A 13,086-nucleotide genomic window follows, 5' to 3' on the forward strand; every position below is an offset into this window, starting at 1 on the left:
GAAGAGGGATGAGCCCTGCTGGCTCTGGAGGGACTGCGCTCACCAGCAGGGAGAACTGGGCCCCTGAGCAGCAGAGCCACGCTGCCCTTCCTAGAGCAGAGCTATCCATCTCCATGGCTGTTTTACCACTCGGATCCACAGAGCTCGCTAACGAGCGGCTAAGTACATCAGGCTAAGGCAAGTGCTGCTGCAAGAACCCTTTAATAGCACAGCCCATCCTGAGCCCTCCCTCGCGTCACTTCCTCCAGCCCGTCTCTGGAGCCAAGGCCAGGCCGGCAGGGGGTAGTCCCTGTGCCATGCCGACCTGCTCTCCCTTGTGCTCTAGCTCCCCTTGTAGGTGGTATAGGAGAAGGGACTGATCAGCAGAGGGATGTGCAGCTTCCGGGTTTGCTCTGTGACTGTGAAGACAACCTGGCAGAGACAAGGGAGAAGCCGGTTACGTGTGTGACAAAGCATGTGCTGGCTGGGGAGAGCCTCAGCCCCACAGCAGTTTGATCTGTCTGCAGACGGTCCCTAAGGCAATGTCGGAGCAGCGCCAGGGCGGGAGGAAATGCAACCCTTTCCCGTTGACACTGAGCAGCTCCAGGGCTGCTGCGGTTTGCTGGGGACAGAGCTGCAGATCAGCCATGTAAAGTGCATCTGTGCTGCACTGAGGCCTAGTCACTCTGAGATGGCAAAGGCCATGGCTGGGGAGCAGGGAGATGGGGCCAGAGTCTGCTCCTGTACGCTGCTGTCAGACTGGAGCTGCTGCCCTGCTCCGCCCCAAGGCAGAGTTTACGGTGGAGTATCAACGAATGTGAGCCTTGGGCTCCAGTGCATTTGTAGCGTCTGTGGTAACTTCCCCTGACTTAGCAGAAGATTCTGGAGAGGCAGTCACAGAGCAACCCACGTCCTGGGCTTCAGACACTCCCTGTGCTCACTGCCCCCTGGGTCTTATGTGCTAGCAGACAGGGCTTTGTAGACAGGGCTGATTCTCCTCGCTCCTGCTTTAACCCAGGTGAGAGAGGAATTGGGCCCAGGCATGCTCCCGGTTAGTAGATTTACCTCCACACAGGGGTAGAAGCTAGTGTACCCCAGCCGCTGCCAGTAAGCCCCAGTGTCGAAATGCAGCTTGTATGTGCCAGCCTTCACCTGCTCAGGAGCCGGGAAGAGCAGGCAGCACCCATCCACGTTGGTAGGGCTGAAATCAAAACAAGTGTATCAAACTGAAGCTGTCCATGGCTCCCTCCTTAGTCCCCTGGAGCCTCCCTGCTGGGAGCCAGGCGCAGCTGTTGGGATGACGTGCTCCCCGCATGGTCCTCATGAGCAGAGCAGGAAGCAGAAGGCACAGCAAGGAGAGGCGTGACAGCAGGGGAGAGCGCCTGGGGATGGGGCAGGCAGGGAGGTCCTTCCAGACGGCAGAAGCTGCCCCCAGGGACTCCAGGAGACGGTTTTTGGCCAGCATCACCTCATGCTGCGTGCACATCACCACCCTGGGAGTTGATGGGGAGATTGAACTGTTCTGGGTCACGTCAGAGCGTAGGATCTGTCCTCTGCAGTCTGGCCTGCACCCCAGGAAGGCTGAGCCAGAGCGGATGGCAGTGCCCCACTGGAGTGCATCCCCATGATGCCAGGTGAGTGCGGAGTGGGGGCCCAGCGGAGCAGTGAGGCAGCTGCCAGGCCAGAGACCAGAAGGGAGTAATCCCCCCCACCCCACAACCAGAGGGGAAGAGACTCCCAAACCCAAGGAAGGGAGCACCAGGGGAAATGGCTATGCATTGGCTGGGTCTGTGCCAGTACGCTGGCTGGCGGGGGGAGATGGAACTTGTGCCTGCTGCAGGCCCCAGCCCACTCTGCCAGAACCCATCCCGCAGCCTGCACCCCCCGGGGCCACCTTCTCCCTGGTGGCTGGGCTGGGCAGGTGCAGCCTGATGGACGGGGGGGCGCGGGGAGGGGGGTTGAAGGGCTCAGGTAACTGTTCTGTTGTGGGCTGGGATCAGACTCAGGTGTGAGGTAGGGGAGGGAAGCCTGAGGAAGTGGAAAAACGCTTTCCTGTCCTGCCCCCAGGCTTTAGCTCAGCCACCACCCCCCGACCCCCAGGTCTTTGCACTTAGGGGGGTTGTGGGGTGGTGTGACGAAGCGGGACGGTTCTTAATGTTTCCTCTGAATAGTGTGGGGGTGCCTCAGTTTCCCCTAGGCAGTTCTTAAGTATCTAGGTGGTGGGGTAAGGGTGTATGATCATTGCAGAGCCCTAGAGGGCAGGTGGGTGCAGGGGTCTGGACACAGAGAATGGCCAAAACCCTGTTTCCTGGCAACTGATGGACTGGGCCCTTCCCCCTGCAACGTGAGAGGTAAAGGTTGGAGAACAAAGGAATCCGGTGACCTCCTGGCCCTGGAAAGGAACAAAGCCCAGAGGAGGAGGGGCTGGAGGGAGTTTCAGTTTGGGGCTGGTTGGAGACATGGAGTGAAGGTTGTCTGGTTGTCTGGCTCACTGCCCCCCAAAATGGACCCAGCTGAGGGGTCCTGTTCTCTGCACCTGCAAGCTCTGTGTTAGACCATGTTCCTGTCGTCTAATAAACCTCTGTTTTCCTGGCTGGCTGAGAGTCCTGTCTGACTGTGAAGTTGGGGGGCAGGACCCTCTGGCTTCCCCAGGACTCCGCCTGAGCGGACACGCTGTGGGAAGCGCATGGAGGGGCAGAGGATGCTGAATGCTCCAAGGTCAGGCCCAGGAAGGTGGAAGCTGTGTGCCCTGCAGACAGGCTGCTCCCAGAGAGGAGACTTCCCCAGAGTCCTGCCTGGCTTCATGGGGAGCCCTTCCAGAGCATCGCCCAGGGACTCCGTGACAGGTGGCCTTTCCCTTCCAGGGGCAGCCCATCTGCCTCCCCGCACCTACCTCGTCATCAGCTCCCTCCATTGCAGCCCGGGGCCTTGGAGCCAGGACAGGTGGGTTGCCAGGCCTGTTGCGGGCTGGCCCGTCAGAGTGTTCAACACGTGGATGGTCAGGGAGGTGCTAGGGGCCTCGGGCACGTTTCTGGCCTGGGACACAAGTTAATGAGCAAAGCGGGGCCCCTCAGGCCGGGCCCCCGAAGCACCGCAGCCACTCCCCCGCCCCACGGGGCGCACACTGGGGCGTGCAGCAGGGGAACAGCGTCTCTCTTGGCGCGCGCCGGTAAACGGGGAGGGATCGGAGAGCGGAGCACAGGGCACCGGAGCCTGCTCTACACTCCATCGCGATGGTGCTCCAGGCTGGGAAACTCCACCCGCCCTGCGCACCCTGGCTCTGCTGACCGGACCCCCTCACCCTCTGTACAGGCAGGGAGGGCAGTGGGACAATGCCTCCATCCGCCCAGCTGCCATCGCTCGGGGCGTGGAAATCCGAGTCTGACCCTGATGGAAACCCCCTGTAGCAGTGTAGGGGGGGTGCGGCGGGGCCCCAGCGCACGCTCAGGCCGATGGGAGGGGGGAGGTGGGGCCCCCGGCTCACGCTCAGGCCGATGGGGGAGGGGTGAGGCAGGCCCCCGGCTCACGCTCAGGCCGATGGGGGGGGAGGCGGGGCCCCCGGCGCACGCTCAGGCCGATGGGGGGGGGAGGGTGAGGCGGGGCCCCCGGCGCACGCTCAGGCCGATGGGGGGGGGAGGGTGAGGCGGGGCCCCCGGCACACGCTCAGGCCGATGGGGGGGGGAGGGTGAGGCGGGGCCCAACCCTGATTTCTGAAGCCCGCACAGCAGAACCGCTGCCCCCAGCAGTTGTCTAACCTCATGAACGTGGGGCATCGCCCCAGCAGCTCTGACGTGGATCGGGGCAGAGCAGAGCATTGGCCATTTGCCCCACTCCACCCTCCAGTCCCCTCCCTGTGGTACCATTCCCTGTAGCATATTACCAGGGCTTAGCACTGGGAGCCAGGCCCCGGCTCTGCTTGCTGAGCGAGCGAGGCCAGTGAGTAACCTTGGGGCCTCGGCGAGGAGCAGGGCCTGGGGAGGGACTCGGGACTGCAATAGGGGTGTGCCAGCAGGAACTACCCCACGCCCTGCCAGCTCAGCTGGGAGTCACTGTGAGCTGGTTGCAGTCCCACAGCAGGGGCAGGATCCCACGCCACGGGCAGCCTGCACTGCCAAGAGGCATCCTGCTCACACCCTGGTCTGGGGCACTGTGGCACGGAGCTCCCTGGGCATCGGGGCATCCCCCTTTACCACAGCCCTGCCTGGGTGCTCCACGGGCTCCCCTCCGAAGTGTAACTCTAGCTCCTCGCTCGCCCGTCAGCCATTCCCACAACAAGCGGGACCAGGGTCCCTGAGCAGTATTCTGTGCCCAGTTCCCAGTGCAACCTCTCCTGCTGGCCTCAGGCTTTTGATAGGTGGATCGAAGACTGGGGCTTCGTTCACATCCTCAACGTTCACAGTAACGGTGGCTGTGGAAGTTGGGAGAGACACGGAGAAGGGAATGTCGTTCACTGCGATAACGTTGAGGATGAACTGTCTTTGCACCTCAAAATCCAGGCCCTGGAAAGGAGGCAAAGGAAGGAGTCAGCTTTCCAGGAGAGACAAAATATAAACCCTGCTAACGCCAGGGAGAATTCCCAGAGAGGAGGGAGCAGGGCTGTGAACGGCTGGGAGGCTATTCATCCTGCCCTTGGAGAGAGGACACACGTTAACCCGGTGGCAGAGGAACTCCGCCCATCACCAGGCTCGCTTCAGGAAGGTCCCTTGAGCGCGCTGTCCCCTTCCCCGGGTGCCTTCCATCCAAGACCCCCCCAGTGCTCCACCAGCATGGGCCCCTCTCCGGGAGGGAGAACCATCCCCACCGCACTGCCGGGGATAAGGAAGCACTGAAGTTCTGTGACAGGATTGCTCAACTCTCAGTCCCCTGGTCTAATCCGTTGGCCGTGCTCCCTCCCCACTCTTCAGTGCAGTCCCACAGGGCCCGTGGGAGGTAGCGCACCAAGCTCTGACCCCTCATGGGCAGGCCCACAGCCCCTAACCAGATCCGGAGGGGGGAGGGAGAAATTTTGGGAACCTAAAGCCCCGAGTCCGTCCTACCAGACGGACTCACCTCCCCGCCCCCCCGAGCAGTGCTGGGAAGAGATTCAGAAGAGTAAGTCTCAGTAGAGTTGGTTCTGGGGTGGCTGAGGGAAAGCCCCTGCGCCCCCAGACAGAGCTGTACCTTCCCGGGGAAGGACTCGCACGCAGCAGGGCTCTGGGGACTAGGACTGGGAGCTCCCCAGGGCACCCTCTGCTGGGGATCGTGCTCCTGCAGCCTGAGAGCAGTGGTGGGCTGAGCCGGGCCGGTTTACATTCCTGGGGTGAATGCGGGTGCATGCAGGAGGGGGAAGCGGTGCAGCTGAGGACCCCAGGAGCCGTCCCCCTGGACCGTAGCATTTTCAAAGTCACGTCAAGGTGAGGCGTGAGAGCTGGGTGGGCACAACTCACCTGGGAAGTTTTCAGGAGCCCGTTGTTGTTGTTGGGATCCGTGGTTATGGTGAAAAAGCCCCCTTCGTTCCCTCTCTCAATCTTGTACTTCGCCCGCCAGGCCGGAGAGCCCTGCTTGTCCCTGTCCGACACACTCAGCCTGGCAACCAGCACCCCCACTTCGTTCTCGGGCACCGTGGCTTGGTACTGCAATGGAAGGGACAGGCTGGACTGTAGGGTGCCGCTCTGACTGGCCGCAACCCTCCACACAGGGGCACAGTGCAGCTGCTTCAGCTGCTGGGCTCCAAAGGGAGCCGCAGCTGGAGCTCCTGGGCCAGAATCACGGCACCTATTTCCAGGGAGCGCTGGTGGACCCAGAGCTGCTACACTCTCCTCAAGGGGCCCCATACATTGGGGGCGGGGGATGGAAGTTGCACTGAGTGTTCCAGCGACAGAAGACATCTGTCCCTGCAGCTGCTATTCCATAACTACACACCCAGGGCCAGGATCCACAGCTAGGGGAAATCAGCAATTTCCACCGGCTTCAATGTAGCTATGCCAAGCTAGGGTCTGGCTCTCAGCACTCAGGTACGAACACACACAGCAAGCAGGTCCCCAGCTCCCGCAATGGCTAGCGGTACTTCCGTGAGGTTGCTGTGACGTTTACCTTTCACTCGTGTTCCTAAAGGGAGCAAGTTCAGGCAACTTCCAGTTAGAGGCAAATGTTTTTGGCACAGAAGAATTTGATTCTCTAACCCCATGGAATAGTTCTGCCCCTTTGATTCTTCACCACATCTGAGGTTTAGTAACTTGACAGTTTTCTCAGGCATCTAATTCACTCTTTGCGCAGCTGTAGCTAATCAACTCCTCTGTGTTGGGAGTGGAGCTCCTGACCCGGGTAGTGCGAACAGAGGTTACGTTACCGTGAGTGGGTCGAACACTGGAGCATTGTCGTTGGTGTCTGTGACCTCAATCATTGCTGTGGCTGTGGTAGTAAATCCTTCGCCTCTTAAGTCGGCAGCCTGGACAATCAGCGTGTAGTTGGGGGTCACCTGCAAGCCACAAAAGCCACTTTGGGGTTAGCACCTGGAGGACACGTCAGCCTGCTGCCATACTGGCTGGGAATGGGCTTTGCCAGGCCTGGCCTCTCTGCCTCTTGGGGGAACTTGTTAGGATTAGTTTCCTTGCGGTCAGAGCAGCCAGCAGGCGAGACAGGAGGTGTGAGCGCCTGAACTCAGCTAGCAAGCGACACCACTCCTCTGGCTGCGGGTGCCCGCTCGGGGGAGTTTCATCCACTGAAACCCGGCAGTAACAGGTAAGGAAATCTGCTTCACAATTCAGCAGGCAAGCTGTCATTGTCCCCTCTACTGAAAATGAATATTTCACATTGGTAGCCTAGAGCATTTTAACCATTCACTTTTCTTTTCAGTATCTACAGTGAACAGCTTGGGGGTTTTCTGCACATCTATCTGGGCTTGGACAATTAATCAATGACATCAGTTTCACTTTGTATTTGTTAGAAAGTGGGTTTCCCTTGATCAGTAGAGTTCCCAGGGCAACCCCTCCTGCTGGGTGCAGGCTCAGCAAAACCATGTTTCGACAAAACCCAACGTGGGGCTGAGATTTGATGCATTTAAATTAGCTGAATTAACCAAACGCGGCCAAACTATCGGGCCTCCCATGGGGGGTCAGTTTCTAGCACTGCAGAGATGCCCGTTGAACCCCGCACTGCCTCCCTGCCAAGCACAATTCACTCAGGCCGAGAGCTGGCCGGGCAGGGAAGGTCTAATATGGCACAAGAACCCAGGAGAAATGGAGACAGCAGAAGTTCGACAAAGACATCCCGCAGCGTGACACGGATTGCGCCGGACACCCGCCACTGTCTATGCGTCTCGATGCGGAGCTCGCACTTCAGAGCCTGGGGCCGTCCATCCTCTCTGTGCAAACATAACTATGCCGAGCTAGGATCTGACTCCGACCCAACGCTGCAGCACTCACCTCTCTGTCCAGCCCAGCTGCAATCACACTGATGATGCCATTCTCAAAGTTGATGGTGAACATCTGGTGGTCGGGTTTTTCAGGTATCTGCTGCAGGATGGAGTAAGCAATGACCCCATTGTAGGAGTTTACACTGTCGTCTGCATCTGTGGCTGTCACTTGCATCACGGAGGAACCTGGGCACGAGTTTAGAGCAACACTAATTTTCTCGTTCTAGGACAAAATGAGGCGGGAGACAATTCTCCAGAACGCACTGCCGGGACCAATCCCGCCCTGGCCCGCCAAGGGGAACGGGGGAAGGTGACTAGATCAACCACCAGGCATTTCCCATCCCTAATGTCTGCCGATTCCTCTCTGCAGTCACCAAAAAAAGGGAATAAGATTGTAAGTGCCTCGGGGCAGGGGCCGGCTGAGTCGTCGGCCCAGAGCCATCGATCTCACTGGGGCGATAGAAAGACTGGAGCCCTAGGAGCATCTCACAGGTAAACAGACGGCACAGTTTAGAGCCACATTTACTGATACCAAATTAGCTCCCCTGTTCCCTTCCAGTTCTCACACCGCCCCCATCAGCGCACGGAGCGCCTGCTCCCTGCCAGCCCCAGAGCCTTCTGCGAAGGTAACTGGTCCCCTCCGCGGGTTCTGTAGCAAGGCAGGTGGTCAACCCCAGGATGCTGACTCTCCTGCAGGATCGGGGGAAGGAACTGCTGGGTTGGAAGGGGAGGGAGAGCCTGCTCCAAGCCCAGCCACCCGCACTCTGGACAAGGTGCGTCTGCTCAGTGGGCAGATTTTAGCCCCTTTGGGTTATTCTGGGATTTAAATTCTTCAAAGCAAAATTAACCCAACACTAAAACAGCCCCTGTCTCTCTCTCTCCTTGGAGGGAACCCTCCAAAGCCACATCTCATGACCGGTGTGTCTCAGCCCCCAAGTTGGGGGCTCTGCTCACATACCTGGCTTGGCTCCTTCTTCTATGAAGCCTGTGAAGACACTCTGGGTGAACTGGGGTTTGTTGTCATTCTGGTCACTCACAGTGATGATGAACTCCATGGGGTCCTCCACAGGCTTCCCATTCGCAGACACAGCGTGGGAAAAGAGCTGCAAAGCCAGCACGGGGTGTAAGGCACCATTCAAGCCACCCCGTGAGGCCACGAGCAGCCAGCAGCGCCCGCCAAACCCAGCCATGACTCTGAAAGCAGCGGCCATGCTTGGCTTGTGCACGGCGTTCCATGTGTCCCTGCAGAACGGGAGCCCGAGCCTGGCTGGCTTTGCCAGAAGGGACTTGCCTTCGATTCCCCAACTCCAGCTGCTGGCTGACCATCCCCACCAGGGTCTTGAGTTCACATGCAGGCCACACGGAACAGGTCCAGCATGGGGGAATTCTGCCCAGCTCAGCCTAAGCCAAGGGTTCGGACAGCAGCCTTCAAAGGGTCCATCCAGCTCCCCTCCACACTCGGAGGATAATCACTGGCTGCCTATAGACAGTGAGGTCCTGTTACCCAGGGAGGGGCCAGTCTGGGCTGTCCCGACCCGTGTGGATTTATGGTTTCTCCTCCCTGCTGGGCCAAACCCCGACATCGGTAATGGACACGGAGCCACTGGCCAGCCCTGCTCTGCCCAGCAGAGACCCACGGGCCTGTGACGAAGCGTCCAGCCAAGCTTTCGGAGACAGGAGGTGCATGCTGAGCGCGTCTCCAAGCAGCAGGGGCCCTGCTGAGGCAATGAGCCGGTGCTAGGCTGTCAGCACGCTCTAGGCCCGATTCTCACCGGTGCTGGGCCCCCTCAGCAGCACTCAGCACCTCGGGGAAAGAACCGGGCCTCAGGGCCAAGTGCTGATGTGGCCAAGTGACCAGGGCCGGGCACAGATCAGGAGGCAGTGCCCAGCTGGGGTCAGCACCTCCTCTCTGGCTTTACTCTGCCAGGCCTCGGGGAAGAGACTGTGACGGGGGAGGAGAGGGCAGCTGCCCTTTGGACCATGCGGTACAAGAAACGGAGTGAGACCCAGTTCATTGGAGCCTCGGGCCCTGTCCCAGCCGCCTCCAAGCTCCATCAGCCCCTGAGAACATGCCCCTTCTCCATCCTTGGCACCCAGGGACTCACCATGTAGTTGCTGATGTCTTCTCTGTCCAGCGGCTTCGTCACCTTTAGCCGCCCCGTCTCCCTTTCGATGATGAAGACGCCCTCAGGGGGCTCGTCTGCGCCCTGCCCCGTGATGCTGTAGAAAACCTTGGTGGGGATGTTGGATTTGATCTGGTGCCAGAGAACGGGGCGGGTCAGCCGGGGGATTCTGAGCACCGGAGCCACCCCAGCCTGTGCTCCCCTCCCCGTCTGTCAAGGACCTGCAAGGAACTGCTCCCATCCAGGCTGCTCCCCACTTGCCTCACTTCCCCCCAAGTCCCTCCCCTCTCAAACCCTTCTGCCCCTTGTAGATTCCTGGACACTGCCCCTTTTTCACCAAGCAGCACCAGCATCTTGGGGGACGCCCATAGCAGCCCTGCTGCCTCTGCTGGGATCTCTCACCTTTGGCTGAGTTGGGACCACCAAAAGCCACTATTGTACATGGGGCCTGAGCCACACGGGTGGGGGGCAGTAAGGGCTGGTGGGGGATAAATAGAAGGTTAAGAAAGGGGCAGGGTCTGAAAAGGGATGTACTGGAGCATAGAAGAGGAGAAATGACACTTACCACCCCAAACATCAATGAGGCCCTACCCAGTTGCCCCAGAGGAAGCCCTCCCCCAGTTAGGGTGAGGCAGGTCAGCAAGTTAACGTGGGGAGAGGACGCTCGCCTTGCGGCCACCCTGAAGGAGAACCAGGGCATCTTACATCAGAGCTGTCAAATGGGCAGACGCCTTTGCCATCAGCACACAATTCTGCTAAAGGTGCTGTTTATAATACACGCAAATTATGTTATATTATGCAAATTAGCACACTAGTGATTTGCATAACACATTATACATGGAGCTGCACTCAACTTGGCAGTATAAATTCCCCACAGCTCCCCATACACACCTTGGCAGGCAGCTAGTGCTGGGCCACCACCCACCACACTGCCAAAGGCCTCCCATACCTGAGCCAGCAGCTTGGGGAAGGGCCCCCTCTCATTCTCAGGGCAGTTGATTGGAGGGATGACCCAGTCCCTCTTCTGCCTCTTCCGGCCAGGGCTGGCCTTTGGGACCGTCAGCCCATCTGCCTGAAGGCAGGGGAGGAAGTCCTGCAGGGGCAGAGACAGCTGCTAGGCAGGGAACTGGGGAGGCGCCAGGAACCCCAAACAGCCAAAGGAGGAGGTGTGTTTTGCCTGGGAAGTGGTGCTGTCCCACTGCCTGTTGCTAGGTGTCTGGAGGGGTTGCAGGGTTTTCACTGCTGATCCCGACCAGGGATCCTGGGACTGGATGTGGAAATGCCCCATCAGGGCTGCTGGAGCCAGTGCAGGGCTCTAGCCTGGGCATCCCGCTGCTGGGGCCAGCCTGAGTGTGTGGGAGACGCTGGTTAGTGTCCCTGGGGCTGCTCTGCAGGGCCGGGAGCAGCAGGCTCCCTGCGGGGCTCCCACCAGTCTACGCTCCCTTGGCGGCTGCTCTCTCCTTCGCAGCTCCTGGAAACTGGCCGGAAAGCCCAGGTGCTGCCTTCGATGAGAGGGGGCTCAGAGCCCTGTCCTGGAACCAGATGCCCCAGCATACCACAGGAGCCAAGGCTGGGCACGCACTGAGGCCAGGGCAACGTCCAGCCCCCGGCACAGGCCGCTCCGGAGCAGGGCTGGAGTTGCCAGCAGCAGCCTGTTCAGTGCAGGTTCCCAACACCCCCCCGTGGTCGTCCACGGCCCACAACCATGGGCAGCAGCACCCAGCCCACCACAACGGCACCCAGGGGCCAGGACAGGCCTCTTCCAAAGCAGCTGACCCTAGGTACAATGCTCCCTCCCCTTCCAGGACAGGTGGGGCTCAGGAAGGGCATGGGCAGCTTCTCTGAGAGCAGGCTGCAGCCGTCGGGCAGCCATGGGCAGAGGGACGGACCCCCCTGGGCTGTGCCACCTTCCCTTGATCCCACGCCCTGCCCCCTGCCCTGCCAATGTCTGCTCCCCTTCCCCATCCCCCACCAACAAACCCACCCCATCCCATGCCCCCCCCAGGGCCCGCAGGCTCTTCGCACCTCCCAGATCTGCCTGCCCCGCCAGGCCCTGTGCTCCCCCTGCCCGCCCCGGGACCCACGCACTCCCGCTGGAGTCTGGACACTGCCCGCTCTGCCATCCGCACTCCCCTTCCCCCCGCCCCGCTCGCTGTGTTGGACCCTCCCCGCCCCCAGTCCCTGGGGGCGAGGGATCCCCTACCTGCGTGAGGAGGAAGAGAAGGCTGAGAGTGGAGCAGTGCATGGTTCTGGCTGTCTGCTGGCCCAGTGAGAGCCTCCCTCTGGCTGGCTGGCTGGGCCCTGGGGTGGCTTCCCCATGCCCCCACCCGGACCTTCAGCAGGGGCAAAGTCTGCGTGGTGAGCTGGATTTCGGGAAGAGTTTGTGCTGCAGGCTCCAGCAGGCCTCTGGGGCAGCCTCGTCCTGCCCAACCCAGCCGTCCCCCCGCCCCCGTACCTCCATCTCCTCTGCCCAGCCCAGGGGAATGCCCCCGATTCCCCTCCCCACCCTGTACCTCCATCCCCTCTGCCCAGCCCAGGGGAATCCCCCACCCATACATCCATCCCCTCTGCCCAGCCCAGGGGAATGGCCCCATCCCCGCCTCCCCACACACAGACCCACGCTTGGGGGAACAGCCTCAGCCTGGCCTGGAGCAAGAGCTGGGAGGGAGCAGGGTGGCAGCCCAAGTTAATTATTATCCGGCATGTTTATTGCGGCGGGCGCCCAGGGCCGTTGTGCGAGGTGCTGCAGACGCAGTCCCCAGGCCCTGCCCTGAGGTTTCCAAGCGACACTGGCCAGACACAGGGTGGGGGAAGGGGTACAGTCCGCTGGCAGGGTGACCCACGCGATGGGGCACGAGCCCGCTCGAGGGTGGCTTTGCCTAGGAGGGGCAAGGCTGGAGCACGCAGCTGATCAGCCCAGGGCAGAGTCTGCTCACAGCTGCAGACCCCTGGGAGGAGCAGTGGGAGCTGCCCGGGGTTCTCTGCTCGGTGTCCCCCTCTGGATCCTGCTTTTGGAGCTCTGAGCCTCACTCCTGACCCTCCCATTCATCAGTTGGCCCCAGTCCTTATTTCAATCCCGGGTCCAGTAGCTCCTCCCCTAAGCTGGGGGAGGGCAGCACCCCCTTCCCCTCCCCTGCCTCCTGGACTTCCATAGGTGCAGCAAGTGCTCCAAGGTCCCTGCTCTGGCCAATCCTGCCCCTGCTCCAGGCTCTGGCTGGCTCCTCCCTGCAGCTTTCCCCCAAGGTGATGAGGAAGGCCCCCCCTTGGTCCTAGTGCCCAGAGGATGAGGGGTGGCCCCCACCCCAGAGGAGTGGCTGGCATGTTACTGGGCCTGTTTGCCAAATGCTGGGGCCCTGTGGCGCCCTGTTCATTTCACTGCACTTGAGGGGGCCCAGGCCCTGTCACCCCTCGTGTCAACAGCTCTTCCCGGCACACGTGTGGGGGGGCTGCGTTTCTCAGCGGGGCACTTGGCAAGGCAGCTGTGTTTTGCAGTGGGGCACGTGGGGGGGCTGCGTTTCTCAGCGGGGCACGTGGGGGGGCTGCGTTTCTCAGCGGGGCACGTGGGGGGGTTACGTTTCTCAGCGGGGCACG

General features: G+C 60.8%; 1 protein-coding gene across 2 annotated transcripts; it reads right to left on the minus strand.

Moving 5' to 3' along the window:
* Positions 1-182: 182 nt before the first annotated feature.
* On the minus strand, positions 183-12,176 carry LOC311528785 (B-cadherin-like). Of its 2 annotated transcripts, XM_084644206.1 has the most exons (12): positions 12,112-12,176; positions 11,699-11,858; positions 10,445-10,588; positions 9,478-9,627; positions 8,331-8,475; positions 7,383-7,558; positions 6,308-6,436; positions 5,406-5,591; positions 4,305-4,478; positions 2,873-3,015; positions 1,045-1,180; positions 183-411 (listed from the first exon to the last, which is right to left on the minus strand). In XM_084644206.1, the coding sequence occupies exons 2-12, from the start codon at positions 11,738-11,740 to the stop codon at positions 322-324; spliced, it is 1,515 nt and encodes a 504-aa protein (XP_084500332.1). In that variant the 5' UTR covers positions 11,741-11,858; positions 12,112-12,176; the 3' UTR covers positions 183-321. The 2 variants fall into 2 exon arrangements, with proteins under 2 accessions (XP_084500332.1, XP_084500333.1); XM_084644207.1 differs by lacking the exon at positions 12,112-12,176 and having other exon boundaries at positions 11,699-11,900.
* Positions 12,177-13,086: the final 910 nt, after the last annotated feature.

The sequence above is a fragment of the Lepidochelys olivacea genome (assembly GCF_965140295.1).
Source record: "Lepidochelys olivacea isolate rLepOli2 genome assembly, chromosome: 12".
NCBI lineage: Eukaryota > Metazoa > Chordata > Testudines > Cheloniidae > Lepidochelys > Lepidochelys olivacea.